This window comes from Nicotiana tabacum, chromosome 19, assembly GCF_000715075.1.
Source record: "Nicotiana tabacum cultivar K326 chromosome 19, ASM71507v2, whole genome shotgun sequence".
Taxonomy (NCBI): domain Eukaryota; kingdom Viridiplantae; phylum Streptophyta; class Magnoliopsida; order Solanales; family Solanaceae; genus Nicotiana; species Nicotiana tabacum.
This window is the reverse complement of record NC_134098.1, coordinates 6,073,814-6,100,928: the sequence shown is the minus strand read 5'-3', so window position 1 is coordinate 6,100,928 and position 27,115 is coordinate 6,073,814. Positions and strand designations below refer to the sequence as shown.

Below are 27,115 nucleotides of genomic sequence, written 5' to 3'. Positions count from 1 at the left end.
CATATTGCGTATTGACTTATTTGTATATTTACTTCTTTAAAATGTAATACCCCTTAATAAAAATTCTGGCTCTAATACTGACCGCAAAACAAAACACCGCAAAAAAAATGGTGACAAAGAAAGGACACAAAAATTTTAAAAGAAAACAAAGGGTGGAGAAGTCGAGTAGCTACATAAACACTTGCATAAAAAACAAGACTAAAAAGTAGTCAAGATGATGTGAGAAATAGAGTGTTAGGAGTTAGGACAAGCTAACTTACAATATTGACAATATTTTGCTTCACCATGTGTCTTCCAAGTCCCACAAGGTGACCCTTGATTTTTGTTTTGCATACAATGTAAGAATGAATATAGGTTTAAAATATTTTTAGTATGTATATAAATTGTTGAATTATCTTGATATAAGAGTGTTGAGCTTTTTGGGTTTGTTGATTACTTTTATAGTGGAAGAAGATCATGAGCTTTAAATAATGTAAAAATTCTTACATCGTTGTTGTACAAAATTTAAAGAAAAAATGACATTGTGTGGCATCCAAAATAAATTATTAGCCCAAGTTTTATTCCACGGACTCGTAATAGCTTTTAGGTCAAATTTATTAATAAGTTGTAGCCACCGTTCCTAATGCACTTTCTTGCCAAAACCATCTTTATTCTCACTCTCTTTTTCTTTCTTTTCTCCTATCCAATTCCTTCCCAATACCACTTTCATTCCTGTTCTCTTTCTTTTTCCTTCAATTTATCAAAAAATATATAGATATTTTTCTCATTTCATATTCTCTTTTCCTCCATCTTCTTCACTCAGCCACTCCACCACTGTTTTGTCGACCTCTATCTTCCGCATCTATAGCCGTTTTTCATCACCAAAGGCGATGGTCAGCAACTTCAGCAGCACTTAACTCAGACAAAGAGTTCTTTTTCAGTAGATTTTTATTTTTTTTCTATACAAATGTTTGCTTCTTCTTCTTATTTTTGTGCATGTGATTACTTTTTCTTTATCATCTTCTTTTTCTTCTTCTTTTTTAGGTCATAATGAAATTTTGTAACTAAAGATCTTTTGTAACTAATGGGTTGAGATTTTAAAACAGTAAGATACAAGCGTAATTTCATATAAAAGTTTTATATACACAATGTATAAAAGTTTATTTGTTCATAGTTTCCAAGAAATAATTTATATATATATTGCATTTTGTATAATATGCTTATAAAAATTGTATATAGATTGTTATATGTTAGCATCTTAGGAAGCCGTGATATGATAAACATAAGCATCTCCGTCCATGTGAGGCCGGCGATATGGATGAAATGTATACCCGTCCGTGGTAGGAATCGATCCAAGGGCTACTTTCAGGCTCTACTAAGAGAATTCTGAATTCCCGGCTCTTAGTCATCGCTCTGTGAAGGAGTGGGCGAATAAAGATCCGGCAAAGGCAGAGCTAGCGCACGGGAGGTGACACCAACCACACTCCTGGCTAGGCGCACTCTCGTCGATCCACCACAAAGGTTAACGACGTATTCGACCGAGTTTGGAAGAAAAGAAAGGGGCAGCACATTATCCATGTGCAAATGGAGATGCGGTCCGGTTCGAGCATATCCTCTCCATATCTCGCCAGATTCTATATATACTTTATACTAGTGTATAATGTGTATACTACACATACAACGTGTTTGTCACCTCCTCCTTCTTCTTCTTCTTCTATCATGGGTATTTTTAATTTGCTCATGCAATATCATATAATTTTAAAGATTAAATCAATAAAAATTTCAATTTTTTTGTAAAAGATAAAAAAGGAATTATAATTTGTAGTAATAGGAAGTAGCTTGGTGGTTGCAGAGAAGATGGTTGGATGATGGATTTTTGGGACTAAAAGGGTGGATTTCGATGCTAGGTTTGAAGAATTTTGGGGTATTTTGCGGGGTTTGAAATTCTCTAATTACTAATTATATGGAAAAAGAAGATTAGGCAGCTGTCAGAGGTTGAGCTAGCGACTGTTACAGTTTGCATTGAGGAGCCATAGTCTCCCGCTAGGTTTCAGTTGTTGGTCGTTATAATTGGTTTTGGGCTATGAATTGTATGGATTTTTTTATGCCTACCGGTTGTTATTAATTTTCATCGGGTGGCTAAATGTGATTTTTGCTCAAAACGTTAATTTGTTACCCTCATTTCCAAACTAACTAGGCTTAATAATCATTCCGTTATATTTTGCCCTGTTTGTTAGATCTTTATTAGGTTTGACGAAAATAATTAGGGACCCAGTATGTGATATCCATTTCTTTTCTTTTATTTATAGCATAAAGTTAGTTAGTTTATGATAAATTTGTTCGGACCGAAATAATCAGGTGTCATGCGGAAGCTAGTAAAGCAACACTTGAACGACGATAAATCAAACAACATAAGAGAAATATACCAAAAGAGACACAAACATTTAACGTGGTTCGGTCAATTGATCTACGTCCACGGCGGAGATGAGCAATCCACTATATAAAAGAGAGTACAAAATATCGAGAGAACAACCTCACAAGTTGCACACTAACACTTGTCCCGAAAAGTCTCAAACCTCTTATTGCTACATTGTGAATGCTACTGAATGAGAAGAAAGGATCCTTAATTTATAGAAATTCAAATATTTTACTACAAGAAAATGGACTAGTCAAATATGGGAGAATGATAGGAAAAACAAACATAGTAAAAAATGGGAGAATGATAGGAAAAACAAACATTGTGAGAAAACCTAACCAAATTTTCATAACAGAAAATGATTGCAATTTTTAATGCTTTGTTTGAATTTCGTGAAAAACTACATTCTATCGATCCTTCGTTACAAACAAAAATGGTTGCAATTTTCTTTTTATGCGCCAATTTACTCTAAAGCGAATTAGATTTGCTCTTCTTCGCACTAGAATTAATATATGTAATATTCTTTTCTTTTTTATTTAAAGACATCAATACGTTTACTAATCTACCATTGCTAGATAGCTCAGGCTACTGAGATTTTGTGCCTTGATTTTGATATTGAAACGTTAGCAATTTCTTTTAGATTTCAGCTCAGATGAATAAAATAATTATATCACCACTATTAATTGCTTTAATTTTTTGTCTTTCCATTTTCTTCTTATTCTTTTCCTTCTCTCTGTAATTGTCTGGTCATATAAACCTCAATTGGCTTCTTCATATTATTAGCCTCCCTTAAGATGTTTTCTTGTTCCAATACGTTGAAGGGCGTAATCATCTAATCTAAAAATTTAAGTTGTCAAAGAGAAAATACTTTTATTTACTTAATTATTTTTTTAACATGATCACTCACGTGCGGACTTGATTCTTTTTTATGAGTCAAACATGTGAAAATTCTTTTTGATATTGGGTGGCGATGGGACTCGAACCTGAGATCTCTGTCTGTTCTGCTATCATATTGAAGTGTGTGACCAAAATCTAAAAGCTTAAGCTTTTAGAAATAATATATTTTTATTTATTTAATTATGTCTACAACACCATAGATTGTATGGTGTGTTGCAATGTATGTAACTCAAATTGAGGTGAACTATCATTTTGACTTTTGAAATGTGCAGATTATGTGCATATAATGTGTAGATTTTGTGTATAGACTTTGTAGCATTATAGAAGTTGCAAATAATATCCACTGCTCTTATTTTAGATTTTTTACTATTGGAAGAAAAGCAGATCAATAAATGTTTCTTACCTTAAAAACAGTAACCGACAAAGATCAGTGTTTCAACCCTGTAAGATTTGCATGAAGAGTAAAAAGGACCTATCTATCGAAGACATTGACATATTCAAATTGGACAAATAAGGATTGTGGTAGAGTGGTAAGCACTCTTTCATCTAGAGTCGAATTCAGGATTTCAAGCTTATGGATTCGGGATTCTAATCCCTTTAAGTTACTGGATTCTAAAATAATAAATTGTACATATTTAATAAAAAATTTAAGATAAATACATGATTTGAACCAAAACTACTGGTTTCGACTGAATCCGTAGCCGACACTGTGGCTCCGCCTCTGCCTTCATCCTTAATGTGGAGAGGTCTCATATTCAAGCCCTAAATATGAAGTCACCTTTGTTAGATAGCGTTTTACTCCTCAATATTTAAATTTTTAAAAAAAATGCAAATCTAAAATTAAAAAAGCATATTCAAATCGTCGAATGAATTGTTCGAAGTCAAATCTTAATCAAGACATTTTAACAATTCAAGCTAGCTACAAACTTTTCTACATCAAAAAACATGCAGCAAACTAAAAGCATTAGTACCAAACTTTTACTCCGAGATTTGGTACTAATGGTAATTCAGAAGTCTAGTGTTTCCTAATTAAGACCCTTAATTAAAGGACAAATAAGGCAAGGACAATGGATAATTAGTGAGAAGGAAATAAAATATATTGCTGGAGTATCAATATATTATTGATATTTCTGTTAGTTTGTATTAAATTCTTAACGAAATCCGCTTTAATTTAATTCCTTTTTCGCAAGAAAATAAGACTATTACAGAAAGCTTGTAACTTGGCTAGTTTTGTACTTCGTCCGTCTTAAATTATCTGTCGACTGTCGTGATTTCTAAAATAATTATTTCAAATTATTTGTCATTTTAGAAGTTCAAAATAAAATTAATTATTTTTTTTCATTTTACCCTTAATAGTAATTGTTCTTGAAGATGGAGATAGCATATACATAGAGTAAATATCCAATGAAAAGATATTATATCTTAATACATATATTCAAGTAAAAATTATTTGCAATTTTTATTGCTTTGTTTGAATTTCGTGAAAAACACCATTCTATCGATCCTTCGTTATAAAATAAAAAAGTAGGAAAACAAAAATGGTTGCAATTTTCTTTTTATGCGCCAATTTACTGGGAATTAGCTTTTGTCACGATCCAAAAATCACACATGTCATGATGACGCCTATTCCGATACTAGGCAAACCTATAACATCAATAACCTACAATTTCTTTTAAATTTTGGAAACTAATAATTAATTTAAGGGGGAAAATCCCACCAATACTGAATATAAATTTACTCCCAAAACCTGGTGTCACTGAGTACATGAGCATTGATACATTACAAGTCTAGAAAATACGGTCTAAAATAATTTGAGACCAAATATAATAAACAAAGGGATAGGGAAGGAGAGACAAGGTCTGCAAAACACGGCAGCTATCTCGGAATCTCTAGAAAATCAACTGTGCGAAAGAATTAACACATGCGGTGTCCGAGATTACCTGGATCTGCATACGAAGTGCATGGTGTAGTATGAGTACAATCAACTCAATAAGTAACAATAATAAATAAAAAACTGAAAGTAGTGACGAGCTTCTCCGCTAAGTCCAAATACAGTACTTTCCAATATAAAAGAGTAGGGCATGCTCTCAAGTTCAACATTTAAGATTTCACTGAAATTTCATATCAAGTTTGACCGAAACAGAAAATAATATTTTTTCGAAATTTCAACAATAGTGATATATGACAGCTGAAATGCAGCAAATAATGAAATCAATGCATCCTCTCAGAGTAACAGTCACTCAGTCCTCTCATTCACTCCAACCTCACAGTCAGTCTTTCCTTACAATCACTCATCACTCGGCACTCGGTACTCGGCACTCAGTAGGTACTTGCGCTCACTGGGGGTGTGTACAGACTCCGGAAGGGCTCCTTCAGCCCAAGCGTTATATCAAGCCAATCATGGCATAAATCAATAAAAATATATTGCGGCGTGCAGCCCGATCCATAAATATTCTCACAATTAGGCCCTCGGCCTCACTCAATCACCAACCTCTCCAATCTCTCGGGCTGTCAGAAATCATGATAATCAGCCCAAAATTTGATAATATGATGTTTTAGCAAATAGCAACAGAGAGTGAGATATGATATGAAATGAAAACATATGACTGAGTGTGAAATTACAATTTGAACATATAATTCAACCACATAAATGACCCCAGTGGGTACCAATAATAACAGCATATGTCTAAGCATGATTTTTAATACGAGTCTCAGCTCAATTTTCCCTAACACGTAGAGAATATACGGATATCAACAGATAATTCAACTACACGGTCCCATAGAATTTGACCAAGTCATAATTTCTACGGTGCACGCCCACACGCTTGTCACCTAGCATGTGTGTCACCTCAAAAACAATCACATAACACATAATCCGGGGTTTCATACCCTTAGGACTAAATTTAGAACTGTTACTTACCTCAAACCGTATAATTATTTATTCCGCTATGCCCTTGCCACGAGAATTGGTCTCCGAAAGTCTCATATCTAGCCACAATTAATTTGATTCAGTCAATACCAATTATTGTAATTAATTCTATAAAGAAATACTAATTTTTCAATAACAATTCGAAATTAACTCAAACATCGCATGTGGGGACCATGTCTTGTAACCCGACAAAAGTTACAAAATATAAACTCCCATCCAACCACGAGTTCAACCATACAAATTTCACCAAATTCCGACATCAACTCGACCCTCAAATCTTTAATTAAAGTCTTTGAAGATTTCTACCATTTTCAACCCAATCTTTACCCATTTAAACTCAACAATCTTTCCATAATTCATATTGATATGTATAAATAATACTCTTACACCCAAGAATAATACTCTTAATCACTCATCTTTACCCAAACTCGAAATTGAAGACTAGGGGTTAGAACCTTACCTCTTGGGTGAAAATCTTGTGATATTTCCTTGTTGGATTTCAAAGCTTGAACAATATCTTGATGAACAAAGCACTTGAGCTTCTTCCTCTCTCTAGAACACTCTCCCTTCTCTCTAAAAATGTCGAATTTTTGCTCCAAAATGAGCTTCAAGGGCTATAAATCGAAGTTGGGTCGAATCAAAAATTAGAAAGAATTGAAGCCCCGACGCAGATTTGCGATCGCATAACACGTATGCGGTCCGCAAACTGACCGCATAATTGAAGCTGCAAAACGAGGGTCGCCTGTTTAGGTCTGCGGTGATTATGCGGCCCGCATACCTGTTTTACGGTCGCATAATGCACCGCAGATTTTTCTCAAATCTTGCCTCAAATCTGTTTCACTCTGCGGCCATTATGCGGTCCACAGAGTGATTCTGCGACCGCATAGTAGGCTGCAGAAATGTTCTCTTCTGCCGGAAAATTTCTTTTACTCCTCAGTGCATTGTTCAACCCAATAAGTTTGAGTCGAGAAATTTCTATAACATTTGTACTAATTGATCTACCTCGGTACCACAAAACCTTAATTTTCTTAGCAAAAATTCTCCGGGGTCGTTACATATAAGTCAACATCCGGTCAACTTTTCAACTTAAATTCTAAATCTTGGAACTAAGTGTTACAAATCATTCCAAAATCTCACCGGACCCGAACCAATTACCCGGCAAGTCAAATAACAATCGTAAATCATAATTTGAGCAGTAAATGAGAAAACGGGATTTTAATACTCAAAACGACCGACCGAATCGTTACAGCTTTGCTCTTCTTCGCACAAGAATTTATATATGTAATATTCTTTTCTTTTTTATTTAAAGACATCAATACGTTTACTAATGTACCATTGCTAGATAGCTCAGGCTACTGAGATTTTGTGCCTTGATTTTGATAATGAAAGGTTAGCAATAGCTTTTAGATTTTAGCGTAGAGGATTAAATTTATCACCACTATTAATTGCTTTAATTTGTTGTCTTTCCATTTTGTTGTTATTCTTTTCTTTTCTGTGCAATTGTCTGGTCATATAAATCTTCCAATCTCAATTGGCTTTTTTCATATTATTAGCCTCCCTTAAGATGTTTTCTTGCTCCAATATGTTTAAAGGGTGAGACCATTTCATCTAAAAATTTAAGTTGCTAGGAGAACACACTTTTATTTATTTAATTATTTCTCCAATACGATCTCTCACGTGCGGACTTGATTTTTTTTTATGAGTCAAACACGTAAAAAATTCTTTTTGATATTGGGTGACGGTGGGACGCGAACCTGAGATCTTTGTCTATTCTGCTACCATGTTGAAGTGTGTGACCAAAATCTAAAACTTAAGCTTTTAGAAATAATATACTTTTATTTATTTAGTTATGTCTTCTAACCCGATATATTGTCTGGTGTGTTGCAATGTATGTAATTCAAATTGAGGTGAACTATCATTTTGACTTTTGAATTGTGCAGATTTTGTGTATAGACTTTGTAGCATTATAGGAGTCAAATAATATCCACTGCTCTTCTTTTAAGATTTTTTACTATTGGAAGAAAAGCATAAAAGTAAAGGAAGATCAATAAATGTTTCTTACCTTAAAAACAGTAACTGACAAAGATCAGTGTTTCAACCCCGTAAGATTTGCGAGAAGAGTAAAAAGGACCTATATATCGAAGACATTTACATATTTAAATTGGACAAATAATTGCTTCCAAACGCACACGCAAGTATACGTGGTCGTACAAGTAATATAGGATTGTAAGTCCAGATATCGTACCCACAGGGACTTATAATTAAGTATCAACTAAATTAAACCAAACAATTAATCTATACAAGCGAATCCTAACGTATGAATATTTAACTAAAATTAATCTAGAGTAACAAATTAAGAAATTAAAAAAATCAATGACAAGCTTAAAGACGAATTCAATGTGAGTGAATATTCTAGAGCTATGGGTTGGCTAACAATCCCGTTGAGTTTTCCACTTAAATCGTCTAATTAATTTATCTGATTTATTGGTTGGCAGGGCTAATATTGCTCGTAGCCTTCTCCCGAAGTACAACTTGCATATTCAAACTAATCTATCGTCTATATTCCTATGGAATTAGAATTAACAAGAACGCATTTATAATTTCTGTATAGTAACTAAACAAGGCGATTAGGTATATTCCTATCCTAACCGCAAATCCGCTCCCCCTCAGAGTTAAGATCTTGCTCTACTCAATCTTATATGTAATCTAGAATTCCCTCTCCCGAGTTCAGTCCTAGATTCGTAGATAGTATTCAATTGGTGATCAAGCAATCAAATAATTAAACGCAATATTGAATAAATAAACTAATATAATAAACTAATAAGAACAATTCAAGTTTCAAACTACAACGTTCATGCAACACCCAAAACTCTAGAACTAATAAACTATGAGATTAAAAGAAAAGAAGAAAAGAAAAACTAGTTAGAAGCTTCCTCCAAGCCTGATGCTCTTGCCTCCGGTCGCAAAACTCCCCCCTGAAAAATGGTGTTTAATGACTATTTATATGTGTATGGGAGAGACCTAGACGAAATAACCAAGTCCAAAACCAAATAGGAGACAAAGTAGGCTTTAAAAATTCGAAACACGCTTGCCACAGGCCTCGCCTCGCGAGGCAAAATGCGAGCTTCACCTCGCTACACATTGTGCGATGCAACCTCTGACGCGAACTCCTCCTCGCTTTAGCCTGCGCGTCACCAGCTCCATGGCGAGCTTTAATCCTTGTGTCGCATGCTCTATAGCTAGCAAATACTCTCACGTCGCCCAACTGCTTAGCTTCAATTCAATTTTCGCTGCCTAACTTTTCAAACTCTTTTCTCATTCTCGTTTTTTGCTTTTGGTTCTTTTCAGTTGTTCTCCTTTCTTTGTTTTAATTTCCTTTGTAATGTTAAACTTTATTTTTTATATATTCAATAATCAAATAATCATAGCTCCATTCTTGTAGTGTATAAAATACACATAAAATCTCTACCTTGCTCCCAATTTCGTATTCAACGTACCTACACATAAAATAAACTCAATTAAGCACAAATATAATATAGTTTAGCACTAAAATACCTAAAATGTAAGGTAAGTAATGCACTAAAAATATAAAATTATAGCCAAACATTAGGTAGAGTGGTAAGTACTCTTTCATCTAGAAGCGGAGTCAGGATTTCAAGTTTATGGGTTCGAAATTCTAATCATTTTAAGTTACTAGATTCTAAATTAATAAACTGTACATATTTAATAAAAAATTTAAGATAAATACATAATTTGAATCAAAACTACTGGTTTCGACTGAACCCGTAGCCGACACTGTGGCTCCGCCTCTGCCTTCATCCTTAATCAGATGAGAGGTCTCAGATTCGAACCCTGATATGGAATCACCTTTGTTAGGGAGCGTTTTACTCCCCAATATAGAGTGCTTTAGTAGGCTCTAATGCGAGTAGCGGACTAAAAAAAAGCAAATCTAAAATAAGAAAAGCATATTCAAATCCTCGAATGAATTGTTCGAAGCCAAATCTAAATCAAGCCATTTTAACAATTCAAGCTAGCTACAGTTTCCTGTACATCAAAAACATGCAGCAAACTAAAAGCATTAGTACCAAACTTTTACTCCGAGGTTTGGTACGAATGGTAATTCAGAAGTCTAGCATTTCCTAATTAAGACCCTTAATTAAAGAACAAATAAGGCAAGGACAATGGATAATTAGTGAGAAGGAAATAAAATATATAGATGTAGTATTAATATACTTATCTATTGATATTTCCAAGTAATACAGTTAGTTTGCATTAAATTCTTAACGAAATCCGCTTTAATTTAATTCCTTTTTCGCAAGAAAATAAGACTATTACGGAAAGCTTGGGTAATAACTTGGCTAGTTTTGCACTTCGTCCGTCTTAAATTATCTGTCGACTATCGTGATTTCTAAAAATAGTTATCTCAAATTATTTGTCATTTTAGAAGTTCAAAACAAAATTAATTATTTTTTTCCATTTTACCCTTAATAGTAATTGTTCTTGAAGATGGAGATAACATATACATAGAGTAAATATTCAATGAAGAAATATTATATTTTAAGACATAAATTCAAGTAAAATTATTTGCAATTTTTATTGCTTTGTTTGAATTTCGTGAAAAACTCCATTCTATCGATCCTTCGTTACAAAACAAAAAAGTAGGAAAACAAAAATGGTTGCAATTTTCTTTTTATGCGCCAATTTACTCTAAAGGGAATTAGCTTTTGTCACGACCCAAAAATTACACCTCTCGTGATAGCGCTTATCCCGATACTAGGCAAGCCGACAACATCAATAATCCATAATTTCTTTTAAATTTTGGAAATTAATAATTAATTTAAGGGGGGAAATCTCGCCAATACTGAATATAAATTTACTCCCAAAACCTGGTGTCACTCATTACATGAGCATCTATATATTATAAGTCTAGAAAATAAGGTCTAAAATAATCTAAGATCAAATACAATAAACAAAAGGATAGGGAAGGACACACATGGTTTGCGAAACACGGCAGCTACCTCGGAATCTCTGAAAAATCAACTGTGCGGAAGAATCAACACCTCCGGTGTCCGGAATTACCTGGATCTGCACACGAAGTGCAGGGTATAGTATGAGTACAACCAACTCAGTAAGTAACAATAATAAATAAAGAACTGAAAGTAGTGACGAGCTTCTCCGTTAAGTCTAAATACAGTACTTTCCAATATAAAAGAGTAGGCATGCTCTCAAGTTCAACATTTAAGATTTCACTGAAATTTCATATCAAGTTTGGCCGAAACAAAAAATAATATTTTTTCAAAATTTTCACAATAGTGATATATGACAACTGAAATACAGCAAATAATAAAATCAATGCATCCTCTCAGAGTAACAGCCACTTAATCCTCCCATTCACTCCAACCTCACAGTCACTCTTTCCTCAGAATCACTCTTTCCTCACAGTCACTCATCACTCGGCACTCGCACTCGGCACTCGCACTCAGTAGGTACCTGCGCTCGCTAGGGATGTGTACAGACTCTGGAGGGTCTCCTTCAGCCCAAGCGTTATATCAAGCCAATCATGGCATAAATCAATAAAAATATGTTGCGGCGTGCAGCCCAATCCATAAATATCCTCACAATTAGGCCATCGGCCTCACTCAGTCATCAACCTCTCTAGTCTCTCGGGCTCTCAGAAATCATGAAAATCAGCCCAAAATTTGATAATATGATGTTTTAGTAAATAGCAACAGAGGCTGAGATATGATATGAAATGAATAAACATGACTGAGTGCGAAATTATAATTTGAACATATAATTCAACCACAGAAATGACCCCAGTGGGTACCAATAATAACAGCATATGTCTAAGCATGATTTTTAATACGAGTCTCAGCTCAATTTTCCCTAACACGTAGAGAATATACGGATATCAACAGATAATTCAACTACACGGTCCCATAGAATTTGACCAAGTCATAATTTCTACGGTGCACACCCACACGCTTGTCACCTAGCATGTGCGTCACCTCAAAAATAATCACATAACACATAATCCGGGGTTTCATACCCTTAAGACCAAATTTAGAACTGTTACTTACCTCAAACCGTATAATTATTTATTCCGCTATGCCCTTGCCACGAGAATTGGTCTCCGAAAGCCTTATATCTAGCCACAATTAATTTGATTCAGTCAATACCAATTATTGTAATTAATTCCATAAGGAAATACTAATTTTTCAATAACAATTCGAAATTAACTCAAACATCGCATGTGGGGACCACGTCTCGTAACCCGACAAAAGTTATAAAATATAAACTCCCATCCAACCACGAGTCCAATCATACAAATTTCACCAAATTCCGACATCAACTCGACCCTCAAATCTTTAATTAAAGTCTTTGAAGATTTCTACCATTTTCAACCCAATCTTCACTCATTTGTACTCAACAATCTTTCCATAAACCTTATTGATATGTATAAATAATACTCTTACACCCAAGAATCATATTCTTAATCACCCATCTTTACCCAAACTCAAAATTGAAGACTAGGGGTTAGAACTTTACCTCTTGGGCGAAGATCTTGTGATATTTCCTTGTTGGATTTCAAAGCTTGAACAAGATCTTGATGAACAAAGCACTTGAGCTTCTTCCTTTCTCTAGAACACTCTTCCTTCTCTCTAAAAATGTCAGATTTTTGCTCCAAAATGAGTTTCAAGGGCTATAAATTGAAGTTGGGTCAGGTAAAAAATTAGAAAGAATTGAAGCCCCGACGCAGATTTGCGATCGCATAACACGTATGCGGTCCGCAAACTGACCGCATAATTGAAGCTCCAAAACGAGGGTCGCATGTTTATGTCTGCGGTGATTATGCGGCCTGCATACCTGTTCTGTGGTCGCATAATGCACCGCAGATTTTTCTCAAATCTTACCTCAAATCTGTTTCACTCTGCGGCCATTATGCGGTCCGCAGAGTGATTCTGCGACCGCATAGTGTGCCGCAAAAATGTCCTCTTCTGCCGAAAATTTTTCTTTACTTCTCAGTGCATTGTTCAATCCAAAAAGTCCGAGCCGAAATTTCTATAACCTTTGTACTAATTGATCTAGCTCGGCACCACAAAACCTTAATTTCCTTAGCAAAAATTCTTCGGGGTCGTTACACATAAGTCAACATCCGGTTAACCTTTCAACTTAAATTCTAAACCTTGGAATAGTGTTCCAAATCATTCCAAAACCTCACCGGACCCGAACCAATTACCCCGGCAAGTCAAATAACAATCGTAAATCACAATTTGAGTAGTAAATAAGAAAACGGGGTTTTAATACTCAAAACGATCGACCGAATCGTTACAGTTTTGCTCTTCTTCGCACTAGAATTTATATATGTAATATTCTTTTCTTTTTTATTTAAAAACGTCAATACGTTTACTAATGTACCATTGCTAGATAGTTCAGGCTACTGAGATTTTGTGCCTTGATTTTGATAATAAAAGGTTAGCAATAGCTTTTAGATTTTAGCGTAGAGGATTAAATTTATCACCACTATTAAATGCTTTAATTTGTTGTCTTTCCATTTTGTTGTTATTCTTTTCTTTTCTCTCCAATTGTCTGGTCATATAAATCTTCCAATCTCAATTGGCTTTTTTCATATTATTAGCCTCCCTTAAGATGTTTTCTTGCTCCAATATTTTTAAAGGGTGAGACCATTTCATCTAAATATTTAAGTTGTTAGAGAGAACACACTTTTATTTATTTAATTATTTTTCCAATATGACCCCTCACGTGCGGACTTGATTCTTTTATATGAGCTAAACACGTGAAAATTCTTTTTGATATTGGGTGACGGTGGGACGCGAACATGAGATCTTTGTCTACTCTGCTACCATGTTGAAGTATGTGACCAAAATCTAAAACTTAAGTTTTTAGAAATAATATATTTTTATTTATTTAATTATGTCTCCAAAACCATATACCGGTGTGTTGCAATGTTTGTAATTCAAATTGGGGTGAACTATCTTTTTGACTTTTGAATTGTGCAGATTATGTGCATATAATGTGCAGATTTTGTGTATAGACTTTGTAGCGTTATAGAAGTTGCAAATAATATTCACTGCTCTTCTTTTTAGATTTTTTACTATTGGAAGAAAAGCATAAAAGTAAAGGAAGATCAATAAATGTTTCTTACCTTAAAAAACAGTAACTGACAAAGATCAGTGTTTCAACCCTGTAAGATTTGCAAGAAGAGTAAAAAGGACCTATATATCGAAGGCATTGACATATTTAAATTGGACAAATAATTGCTCCCAAACGCACACGCAAGTATACGTGGTCGTACAAGTAATATAGGATTGTAAGTCCAGATATCATACTCACGGGGACTTGTGATTAACTATCAACAAATTAAACCAAACAATTAATATATTCAAGTGAATCTTAACGTATGAATATTTAACTAAAATTAATCTAGAGTAACAAATTAAGAGATTAAAGAAAACAACGACAAGCTTAAAGACGAATTCAATGTGAGTGAATATTCTAGAGTTATGGGTTGGGTAACAATCCCGTTGAGTTTTTCACTTAAATCGTCTAATTAATTTATCTGGTTAATTGGTTGACAGGGTTAATATTGCTTGTAGCCTTCTCCCGGAGTATAACTCGCATATTCAAGCTAATTTAACGCCTATATTCCTATGGAATTAGAATTAACAAGAACGCATTTATAATTCCTGTATAGTAACCAAGCAAGGCGATTAGGTATATTCATATCCTAATCGCAAATCCGCTCCCCCTCAGAGTTAAGATCTTGCTCTACTCAATCTTATATGCAATCTAGAATTCCCTCTCCCGAGTTCAATCCTAGATTCGTAGATAGTATTCAATTGATGATCAAGCAATCAAATAATTAAGCGCAAGATTGAATAAATAAACCAATATGATAAATTAATAAGAACAATTCAAGCTTCAAACTACAACGATCATGCATCACACAAAACTCTAGAACTAATAAACTATGAGATTAAAAGAAAAGAAGAAAAGAAAAACTAGTTAGAAGCCTCCTCCAAGCTTTTTGTTCTTGCCTCCGGTCGCAAAACTCCCCCCTGAAAAATGGTGTTTAATGACTATTTATATGTGTAGGGGAGAGACATAGACGAAATAACCAAGTCCAAAACCAAATAGAAGACAAAGTAGGCTTTAAAAATTCGAAACACGCTTGCCACGGGTCTCGCCTCGCGAGACAAAATGCGAGCTTCACCTCGCTACATACTGTGCGATGCAACTTCTGACGCGAGCTCCTCCTCGCTTTAGCCTGCGCGTCGCCAGCTCCATAGCGAGCTTTAATCCTTGTGTCGCATGCTCTATAGCGAGCAAATATTCTCACGTTGCCCAACTGCTTAGCTTCAATTCAATTTTTGTTGCGTAACTTTTCAAACTCTTTTCTCATTCTCGTTTCTTGCTTTTGGTTCTTTTCAGTTGTTCTCCTTTCTTTGTTTTGATTTCCTTTGTAATGTTAAACTTTATTTCTTTGTATATTCAATAATCAAATATCATAACTCCATTCTTGTAGTGTATAAAATACACATAAAATCTCTACTTTGCTCCCAATTTCGTCTTCAACGTACCTACACATAAAATAAACTCAATTAAGCATAAATATAATATAATTTAGCATTAAAGCACCTAAAACGTAAGGTAAGTAATGTACTAAAAATATGAAATTATAGCCAAACATTAGGTAGAGTGGTAAGTACTCTTTCATCTAGAGGCGGAGTCAGGATTTCAAGTTTATGGGTTCGGAATTCTAATCCTTTTAAATTACTGGATTCTAAATTAATAAATTGTACATATTTAATAAAATTTTTTAGATAAATACATGATTTGAACCAAAGTTACTGGTTTCGACCGAATCCATAGCCGACACTGTGGCTCCGCCTCTATCTTCATCCTTAATCAGAGGAGATGTCTCATATTCGAGCCCTAAATATGGAGTCACCTTTGTTAGGGAGCGTTTTACTCCTCAATATGGAGCGCTTTAGTCGGCTCTAATGCGAGTAGCGGACTAAAAAAAAAACAAATCTAAAATAAAATTAAAAAAGCATATTCAAATCCTCGAATGAATTGTTCGGGGCCAAATCTATATCAAGCCATTTTAACAATCCAAGCTAGCTACAGTTTCCTGTACATCAAAAAACATAAAACACAAAGTATTACAGAAAGCTTGGGTAATAACTTGGCTAGTTTTGTACTTCGTCCGTCTTAAATTATCTGTCGACTGTCGTGATTTCTAAAAATAGTTATCTCAAATTATTTGTCATTTTAGAAGTTCAAAACAAATTTAATTATTTTTTTCATTTTACCCTTAATAGTAATTGTTCTTAAAGATGGAGATAACATATACGTAAAGTAAATATTCAATGAAGAGATATTATATTTTAAGACATAAATAAGAGTAAAATAGTCCAAAATCACTTTTAACTAATATTTTCTTAAGGAGAATAATGTTTTATCTCCTACTACACATGGATTCGATGGAGGGGGTCCTTGGCGTAACTGGTAAAGTTGTTGTCATGTGACCAGGAGGTCACAGGTTCGAACTGTGGAAATAACCTCTTGCAGAAATGCAGGGTAAGGCTACGTACGATAGACCCTTGTGGTCCGACTTCCGCGAACCCCACATATAGTGGGAGCTTAATGCACCGGACTGCCCTTTTACACATGGATATGATCTCTACTGGACATCCTTGTGAGATAGTTGTAAACTTGTAATGCTACTTAGCTTAGTTAAATAAATATCTTTATTAACCAAAAAAAAAAAAAAAGATTGATTGATAAAGATAGAAGTTTATTTTCCACTATTGTCCAGGAAACTTGTCACATTACATACTTTAAGAAAAAAGAAAGTTGGGAGTTAACCAGATTTACAACTAGTTCATATAAAGTACATTAAAACAGTAAAGCATCATCTTTCTCAAACCCTAGCATCATCTTTGGATGAAGATGGTGGTGGATTAATGAAGTTGATTTCCTTTGGTGGTGGTTCCCTTGGCGGTGGCTTGAGGATGTTGGTAAAAGCATCAACACCTCTCATTTCAATGACCGCTTTGTCATAAGCCAAAGCGGCTTCTTCAGCAGTGTCAAAAGTTCCCAACCAAATCCGATTTTTTTTCCTTGTATCGCGTACCTCTGCCACCCACTTGCCCCATTTTCGTTGTCTAACTCCCCGGTACTTTTTCGCATTTCCTTTCGTCTTTTCCTTTGAAATGACCTCAGTCTTTTCATTCTCGATGATGATTGCCTTTTCATGCGTCTTTTCATGTTGCTCTGACTTCTCTCCTTCATCCTTCTCTTCCTTGTCATTAGGGGAGTCGTGAATCCGTACAAGAGGCGGAAGGATAGCGGAACTTTCCCTGACTTGATTGGTTGATTTTTCGATTTCATCGGGTTTTGAGGGTTTTTCGATTGCCTCATTTTCTTGATGCTCTTCTTTGGAGGCCATGGCTTTATGAAATGAAAGAAAGATAAAGCATTAACTTCAATTTATGATCAAAAAATCTTTCTTTATTTTTTCTATGTAATTGTTTAACCAATGTATATCAATATGAGGTGAACGTACCCTAACTATTCATAAGCTTCTCGAAGGAATGTAAATAAAAAAAAGCACAAACAAACAAAAAGGCAACCGCCAATTACTTTAAGAAACTCGTACCCTATCGAAAAGAAAATGAAAAAAATAATAATAACTAATAAATTTCTATCTTCAAAGCGCCCGGATTCACATTTACCATAAGCATCTGTTATCTTCAACTCGAACTATATACACTTAAAATTCTTTAAAAACATATAGTATTATTTATGTCAAGTTTTGCATCCATTGACGCAAAACACTAACTCACTTAAAACTTTTAGATTCACTTAAAAGTTAAAACCCTAGAGGAAAAATAGACAGTAAATCAACAAAATCGAGTTGTTTGCAGGTTAACAATTCGGCAGTCAGAAACATCTATATTAATTTCATTAAGAAAGAAAGGAAAGGATGTCCATCTTCCTCTAGAGTTTCAAACAGAAAAATTCAGTACATACATAAAAAAAAGTCATAAATCCATCACTGAAATTTAGACATATAAGTTTAAATGTGTGTTTTTCTGCGTGTAGAAGCACACAGAATTAAAATCACACATCAAAAACTCAACTAAACAGCACAAAATCTGAGAGAATTTATAGAACATACCTAGCTTGAAAAATCAAGAAACACTCTCTCTCTCTCTCTCTCTCTCTCTCTCTCTCTCTCTCTCTCTCTCTCTCTCTCTCTCTCTCTCTCTGATTTCTGATTTCTGATTCTTCTTTCTGTGTGGTTTCAGTTATGATATATCAGAGTATATATGAAGGTGGCAGCTGGTTGATTGTTGTCTGTGTGGCTACATTTGTAATGCTAAAACTTGCATGATCTGCATGTGGCACCCCACAAAAACTGCTCTTTTTTGCAAATCTTATAGGGTTGAAACACTGATTTTGTCAGTTACTGTTTTTTGAGGTTAGAAATATTTATTGATTTTCTTTTAGTTTAATGTTTTTCTTCCAACAGTAAATTAAAAAAACCTGCATTGTATCCCTTAAATTCATTTTTATGTAAGATTTGCAAGGCACTCAGATTCTGTGAGAACTGAGAACTGTGCAAAATTGGCCAGAACTTGCAAGTAATTCATTTTGATGAAGAAATATATTGATTTGAGTAACATTACAGGTGTGTGTATATATATATACATATAAAATTTGCAATTACTAAATGTAAATAGTTTCTGTCGCAAACTAAAAGTGATCTTTGCCTTTAGTTTAATCGTGTTTTACTGTTATGTTCCTCAGAGTATTGCAAGGGAGAAAGAAGCTCCTTGTGGAATGTATAACTTGCTTCAGTACTGTAGTAAAATTCCACTAAACTAGAAATATACAGTCTTAACTTTTTTTTCTTATAAACTAAGGCCTATTTCGCTTAAGTAGAGTATTTTTTTTTTTAGCTACTGTTGCTGTAAATCTTAACTGGGAATACTACAACAAATACACCTCAAAACCAAAAAAATTGGGCAAATTATATGAATTCTCATTATTCGTGACGCTTAAATTAAGCTCATCTCATTTTAATATTATTTAAACAATGAAAGAAAAATAAAAGTGATAACAGTTATCTATATTTTCTACTAGCGTATAAACCAAAAGATCACTTAAAACAATAAAGGTGCCACATTGCCACAGAGCGATTTATCTAATGAATTGGATATTGTATAACAATAACATACCCAATATATTCTCATTATTTGTACGCAGATCTTACCCCTACCTCCCGAAGGTAGAGAATCAGTTTCCGATAGACCCTCGGTGGATAATGTATAACATAGGGAGAGAGAAAAAGAAAAGGACACCCCATTTCTCCACCAAAGACCTAGTCCAGATCACAACGTTGGTTTTCTCAAGCACAAAGAATTGGATCAAAAATTCTCAGTGGGTGAGACACCAACTGAGTGCAAAAAGCACCACTCATTCTGCTACATTCCATTAAAAATCTTATAAAACATAAGTAAAAGATCTTCCTTTCATCCAGATACATAACAATCTGGAAATATGCAAAAACTATATGGAAATGGGAAAACTAAACTAACTTAATACATATGGATTGTCGCATGTCCTTTTCAGTAAGATAGGGCTATAGAAGTGGAAGAACAACTAAACTCTATTATGTACAAGAACCAAAATAATGACTGTTTAAAGAGTGATAGTCTATTTAGAAGAGTAAAAGCAAACAATTGTGCCTAGTATCTTTTTCTCAGTTCATGTTACATTTCATGAACTTGGGAGTATCCTGAAGGATCACAATAACCTTGTTTGATTCACAAGAGTGCGTAATACAGATGAAATCACGTCAAAAATGTCATATATAGTAACATAAGCAGATACAACTAAACTTGAATTCACGTCCAAGGCACTAAAATATACACGTCAATCTTTACATGCTTTCATGCATGGCTTTTATTATTGACATGTCACAACTATGGTAATTAGTTATTTCCTTTGACACACTTATCCGACTGAACTATAGAAAAGAGAGACAACCAAAATGAAGTATAAACCAGTTAACAATGCAAGCAACAGTTACCTATACATAAAAAACATGCAGCAAATATAAAAAGCATTATCAATCCCCTGTTCCACAAACTTGAAGGAAGGAGTAGAAGAAGAGATTGATAAATACAGAAGCTTCTTTGTTCATAATGTTCCGGAAAACATGTCATGGTCACATCACATGCTTTAAGAAAAAGAACATACCAATTAGTTGGGAACTTCCAAGTTTACCAATCGAAAAAAGGTACAGTAAAGTTGGGAAGCATTATCAAACCCTAGCATCATCCGCTGGTAAAGATGGTATCTTGAAGATGATGTTGATCTCCTTTCGTGGTGGCGGCTTGATGATGTTTGTCAAAGCATTAGCACCTCTTATTTCAATGGCCGCCTTGTCATAAGCCAAAGCAGCTTCATAAGCAGTGTCAAAAGTTCCCAACCAAGTTCGAGTTCTCTTTCTTGTGTCTCGAATCTCTGCCGCCCACTTGCCCCATTTCCGCTGTCTAACCCCTCGGTATTTATTTACATTTCCTTGCAGCAGCATTATATCTTTCTTCTCTTTGGATTTCTTCTTTGAAATGACCTCGGTCTTTCCATTTTCAAAGGTGATTTCCTTTGCACACGTCTTTTCCTGCTGCTGTGACTTCTTTCCTTCAGCCTTCACCTCATCGTCACTAGATGAGTCTGTTGTGTCATGGTCCAGCACGTGAGTCCGTTTCTTCACATTTTCTTGCAGCAGCTTTTTATGTTTCCTCTCTTTGGATTTCTTCTTTGAAATGACCTGGGTCTTTCCATTCTCAATGACGATTTCCTTGGCACCCGTCAGTTCATGTCGCTTGGACTTTTCTCCTTCAACATTCTCCTCATCCCCACTGGATGAGTCTGTGGCGTCGCAGTCCGGTACGCAAATCCGTTTCTTCGCATTTTCTTGCAGCAGCTTTACATCTTTTTTCTCATTGGACTTCTTCTTTGAGATGACGTGGGTCTTTCCATTCTCGATGATGGTTTCGTTTAAACACATCCGTTCATGTCGCTTGGACTTCTCTCCTTCAACCTTCTCCTCATTGTCACTAGATGAGTCTGTGGCGTCGGACTCTGGTACGTGAATCCGTTTCTTCGCATTTTCTTGCAGCAGCTTTATATCTTTCTTCTCTCTGGACTTCTTTGAGATGACCGTGGTCTTTCCATTCTCGATGATTATTTCCTTTACACACGTCCTTACATGTCGCTTGGACTTCTCTCCTTCAACCTTCTCCTCATCGTCACTAGATGAGTCCGGTAAGTGAATCCGCACAACACGCGGCAGGACCACAGAACTTTCTCCGACCTGATTGATGGATTTTTCAACTAGATCAATTTTTGAGGGTTTTTCAACTACATCAACTTCTGAGGGTTTTTCAACTACATCAATTTCTGAGGGCTTCTCGACTGCCTCATTTTTCTGATGCTCTTCCTGGGAAGCCATGGCTTCATGAAAAAACAAAGCATGAAATGTACATCAGATCAGACATGCATCAAACTTCATTTATGATCACACCTTCTTTGTTAATTTTTTTATGGAATTGTTTAATGAGCATCTTATTAATATGAGGTGATCGTACCCTAACGCTTCATAAGCTTCTAGAAGGAAATATAAATAAAAGAGAACAAACAAACAAAAACGAATTAAGCCACCACTTCCCAGGAAGAGCATCATTCATTCTACTACCTTTTCACAAAAAAACTCCTATAAAACATAACTAAAACATCTCCCTTAATCCAGATGCATAACCATTTGAAAATATGCAAAAACCATATGGAAAAAGAAAAATTAAACGAACTTAATATATATGGATTGTCACATGTCCTAGCCAGTAAGATAGGACTATAAAAGTGGAAGATCAACTAAACTCTATGGAGTACAGAAACAAAAATCATGACTGTTTTAACTTTTAAGAGTGCTAGTTTATTTAGAAGAGTAAAAGCACGTAATTGTACCTAGTATTTTCTTTTCTCAGTTCATGTAGTACTTACATTACATAAACTTGGGAGCATCCTGAAGGATCTTATAACAACGTTGCTTGATTCACAAATGTGCGTCAAGACAGATGAAATCATGTCAAATATCAAAATGTAGTAACATAAGCAGAAACAACTAAACTTGAATGGCTTAACTTACATATACACGTTACTTGTCACATGTTTTCATGCATGGCTTTTATTATCGACATGTAACAACTATGGTAATTAGTTATTTCCTTTGACACACTAGTATTACTCATCATAGAGATGCTTGAATAAATGAAGTTTAAGTTAGGCTAAAATCAATTCAGAAGACATAAAAAGAAATAAACATTGAAAGACATTGACAAATAAAAATATCCTAATAAAATGTACAAAAGAGAAACTTCCAAAATAGAAAAATTATAAAGCCAGCTAACAATGCAAACTGCAGTTTCTTCAACATCCAAAACATGTTGTGAATTTAAAAAGCATTACCAAACCCATGTTCACAAAATTAAAGGAGGCTAGATTGATAAAGAAAAAAGGTCTTATAATTGGCAAACATGTTATGATATCACACGCTAAAGAAACAGAACATTCCAATTAGTTGGGAACTAGCCAAGTTTACCAATTCAGAAAAGGTACAGAAAAAATTGTGAAGCATTTATCAAACCCTAGCATCATCTGTTTGAAGCATCTCCCTTGGTGGTGGCTTGAGGATGTTTGTAAAAGTATTAGCACCTCTTATTTCAATGGCCGCCTTGTCATAAGCCAAAGCAGCTTCTTCAGCAGTGTCAAAAGTTCCCAACCAAAGCCGAGTTTTCCTCCTCGCATCACGAATCTCTGCTGCCCACTTGCCCCACTTTCGCTGTCTAACCCCTCGGTACTTCTTCACATCTCCTTGCAGCACCGTTATATCTTTCTTCTCTTTGGATTTCTTCTTCGGAATGACCTCAGTCTTTCCATTCTCAATGATGATTTCCTTTACACACGTCTTTCCATGTTGCTCTGTCTTCGCTCCTCCAGCCTTCTCCTCCTCGTCACTAGATGAGTCTGTGGCGTCACGGTCAGTTACGTGAATCCGTACAAGATGCGGCAGGGCACCAGAACTTTCTCCAACCTGATTATTAGATTTTTCGACTACATCAATTTCTGGAGGTTTTTCAACTGCCTCTTTTTTCTGATACTTTTCCTGGGAAGCCATGGCTTCATGAAGAGAGAATAACAAAGCACAAAAAGTACATTAGATCAGACATGCATCAACATCATTTATGATCAGAAATTCTTTCTTTATTTTCATATGGAATTGTAATGAATGTTTTATTAAGTGATCATACCCTAACCCTTCATAAGCTTCTAGAAGGAAACATAAATAAAAGAGAACAAACAAACATAAAGGAAACTGCAGACTCCAAGAATCCGATATCATATGGACGAAAAGGAAACAAAATATAATAAAAATAATCATGTTTCCCCAATCAGGGAGGACGCATGTTTACAACAATGGTACAAACACATTTACGGGTTTTTTCTTGAACTATATTTGTCACAACCCAATTTAGGGCCATGATCGACGCCAAGTGAAACTTGGCTCACCTAGCAAGACCATTTTCATAATGAAAATCCGAAAGAATCTCCTCTGTAGCATTCCAATAATCTCCGAATTAGCCAACCAATAATCCCAGCACAAATAACATTCGCAAGTGTCACCAAATCACAAACCAAGGACACTAAAACGCCCAAACATCCAAAAATAGCACAACACTAGACTTACAAAACTAGTTCTACAATCCTAACACCGACTAGTGAAGCAAACTCTAGAATTATATCCAAAAAAACATACAAACTAGTCTTAAAAAATAGTATAAGTTACTACCCACGCGTAGCAAATGCGGGGCTTACTTTGAATCAACTCTCTACTAACAGTCATACGTCTGGAGGAGTAGTCCCCACCTTAGCTAGTGAATCTGTAAAAGATAAGGGGAGGGGGTCAGTCATAGTGACCGGTGAGTGAATAAAGCAAATATAGCCATTTTATTTAGGACAAGTATATACTTGCATCTACATTATGAAAACATGTACACTTCAATCAAACGTGAAGTAAGAGCAAACATTTCATAATAATTGAGCAATATAAACCAATAACGTGCAGTTTAATCAAAATAGTTTTCCATCTCAAATTACAGGAAGTTTTCAAAGGCAGAACCAATAATAAACTGTCACTATGGTCGTCACTATAGCCATCTAGTGAAGTTTTAGCGCAAACCACACTTACTGCTAGTTCTTCTCTTCCTACTAGCAAAGGCACAACATTATATCAACACTATACAAGGTGCACCGAGCCTAACTATTCCCGCCATCACATAAAGGTATTATGGAAAGGTTTACTATCCATTAAAAGTATCTCAATGTACTTACATCATGCATACATGTATATTAACCAATATACGTTACTCTTTTCAAAAAACATTATGGCATATCATGATAACACAAAACGACTGTAAATCATATCTCATGTGAATATTCAAACCTTTATACATCATAACAAAACTTATATTACCAAAATAATTCCTTCGTCAACATATAATTGATATTACATCTTGTACCAATGCAACAAACCACTTTAATGCAAGAAAACAATTATTTCAAAGCATGCCATAGCTAAAAGAACAAGCTAATGAATAGCCACCACTACGACAAGCTTCCTTTATCCTAACGTGATGCTTGTAAACCAACAGCTTGACTTCTTTAACTATCTATCGCGTCACAAAGCCAATCCACGTATCAATTATTTTGCATTTACAACATAACTATCATATTGTAACCAATTTCCCGCAATTAATCCACCTCTCTTCGTCCAAAATAGGATCACCCATGGCGTGGGTGATTCGATTTGATTACCAATTACTCTTTTCCTAATACCCAATTGATCTTTTTTTCATGACAATAGTGTCGAGGGTCAGCTCTCTGCACCTCGACTACTCCATCATGTATCTGCTACCTCCTACCAGCACAAGTACCAGGTAGCTCCACCCACAAGGGCTTAGGCAGATGAGAAGAAATCACCTATCATTTTTTAGCCTCTACTAGGAATTACCCAATTGATTTATGCCATCAATTTCTTTTGGTACCCCAACCACAGGCGGCTATCTCAATTCTTACTCAATCCTTCATAGTTAGGGTTTCACCATATAACAACAATTCCGTAATCTTACTCAGTATTTCATTATACACACACACACACATTTATCAACTGAAAACAAATCAAATTATATCTAATGAACAGAGAGCAAACCTCCATTGAAGAAAACGCCTCCATTTAATGTTTTTTGGTGGGCTGTTTTCGTATTTTCCTTTGAGAATTTCAGTGTTAATTTTTTGGAAGAAGAAAGAGCGCTCAAGGGTTTTATACGGAGCTTCGTCAATGACGATTCTAATTTGGGAGATTTAGACTTTGATTTTATCCAATTCTTTTTTAAAATATATACTTATATTTTTCTGTTAAATGGGCCAAAGCCCACCACGTGTTCTCTTATTTTATTTAGCTGGCAGGGCATACAATTTTGACACTATTATTTAGTTACTAGTCCTAGGGTTATCTCGTATCAATAAATACAAATTTTATAACAATTATATAAATATATTTTTTTAAAATGTATAAATTATTAAGTAAAATTTTAAAAGAATCAAACTCGTAATAATGATAAACGTTTTGATTTTATTTATTTAAATCAATAAAAAAGATCTTGGCCTATCAAAGTATAAATACTTTTACTTCCATTAGCTCGATAGTGATGGATAATATCGGTCAGCCATATATTGTTTATTTAATATTTGTTTGGGCGATGACATGAAATAACTATCGGTTAGATAGATTTATCAACACCCAAAAAATTACAAAACTTTACTATAATACTTTTAAAGAGTATTTTATTAACAGTTTATTAAAAAATAAAACCTCTCAAGCTGGCAATAATTGTTAATATTCTTAATATAAGCAACCTAAAAATCTCATATTTTAGCAATCCAAAAATAATTGTAAGCTCATGAATTTGATTTCTTATGCAATTTGCTTTACAATTTTGTCTCTTCTTCTAGCAATTGATTGCACTCTGAAGAAAGAAAATAAGGATTAATTTAAGAGTCTCTTGGTATTTTGAAGTGGAAGACTTATAATATCACCTAGATTATTGTTGTTTTGGATGAAATAATTATTTCTAAAATCATAAATTCTTGTGAAAATTAACTTACTCGATTTATATAAATAAAATTCAATTTTGTAGAAATTCTGTCTTTTTAGACTCTAAATTTTAACGCATATCATAATTTGTACTATATAATAATAATTTTTAAGCAAGCGGATCACCGAAAAAGTGAACCTCAAAGTTCAAGCTCTTCTATTTCTACTCAAACTTAGTGGCTAGTGCTACTTCTTTTATTATAAAATATTTAAAAAAATAATTTGGTGATTTTCTTCACTTTAATATAATTTAAAATAAATGACAAAGCCCAGAATTTATCTTAATTTTATAAATTTATTTTAGTCCACGTATGAAGGCTTAAGGTGTTTGAATTTGCTAGAAAGCTCAATATGTTCTATTTGAATGTTAGTTCAGTATTACATTACTTGTTATTACAGATTATTCATATTTTTCGTCTAGAGTACATGGTAAAATAGCGTCCATATATAAGAAAATAAATTTTTTTAATAAATTAAGATGGTTAAAATTCCATAACAGTAATAAAATTTATTTGTTGAATGTAAAACAAAGTCATAACTATTTTTTTAAAGTGTTAGCTTTTGTAAAATAATTGTAATATTC

At 34.4% G+C, this 27,115-nt stretch overlaps 2 protein-coding genes across 3 annotated transcripts; both read right to left on the bottom strand.

Annotated features, from left to right (window-relative positions):
- Nucleotides 1–17,068: 17,068 nt before the first annotated feature.
- LOC107818900 (ethylene-responsive transcription factor ERF113-like) lies at nucleotides 17,069–18,006 on the bottom strand. Its single transcript, XM_016644972.2, has one exon. The coding sequence runs from the start codon at nucleotides 17,695–17,697 to the stop codon at nucleotides 17,170–17,172; it is 528 nt and encodes a 175-aa protein (XP_016500458.1). The 5' UTR covers nucleotides 17,698–18,006; the 3' UTR covers nucleotides 17,069–17,169.
- Nucleotides 18,007–20,309: 2,303 nt separating this feature from the next.
- On the bottom strand, nucleotides 20,310–25,750 carry LOC107818896 (uncharacterized). Of its 2 annotated transcripts, XM_016644968.2 has the most exons (4): nucleotides 25,588–25,750; nucleotides 24,195–24,259; nucleotides 23,034–23,498; nucleotides 20,310–21,776 (listed from the first exon to the last, which is right to left on the bottom strand). In XM_016644968.2, the coding sequence occupies exons 2-4, from the start codon at nucleotides 24,220–24,222 to the stop codon at nucleotides 20,581–20,583; spliced, it is 1,689 nt and encodes a 562-aa protein (XP_016500454.1). In that variant the 5' UTR covers nucleotides 24,223–24,259; nucleotides 25,588–25,750; the 3' UTR covers nucleotides 20,310–20,580. The 2 variants fall into 2 exon arrangements, with proteins under 2 accessions (XP_016500454.1, XP_016500455.1); XM_016644969.2 differs by lacking the exon at nucleotides 24,195–24,259.
- Between the last annotated feature and the right edge of the window lie 1,365 nt (nucleotides 25,751–27,115).

Coding starts and splice junctions, on each gene's coding strand:
- LOC107818900 (XM_016644972.2), bottom strand. CDS start 17,697: ATGGCCTCCAAAGAAGAGCATCAAGAAAATGAGGCAATCGAAAAACCC.
- LOC107818896 (XM_016644968.2), bottom strand. CDS start 24,222: ATGACTGTTAGTAGAGAGTTGATTCAAA. Junction 23,499..24,194: donor TAGTAGAGAGTTGATTCAAA/GTAAGCCCCGCA, acceptor CTCTTCATGAAG/CCATGGCTTCCCAGGAAAAG. Junction 21,777..23,033: donor GGCGGCCATTGAAATAAGAG/GTGCTAATACTT, acceptor TTTTTCATGAAG/CCATGGCTTCCCAGGAAGAG.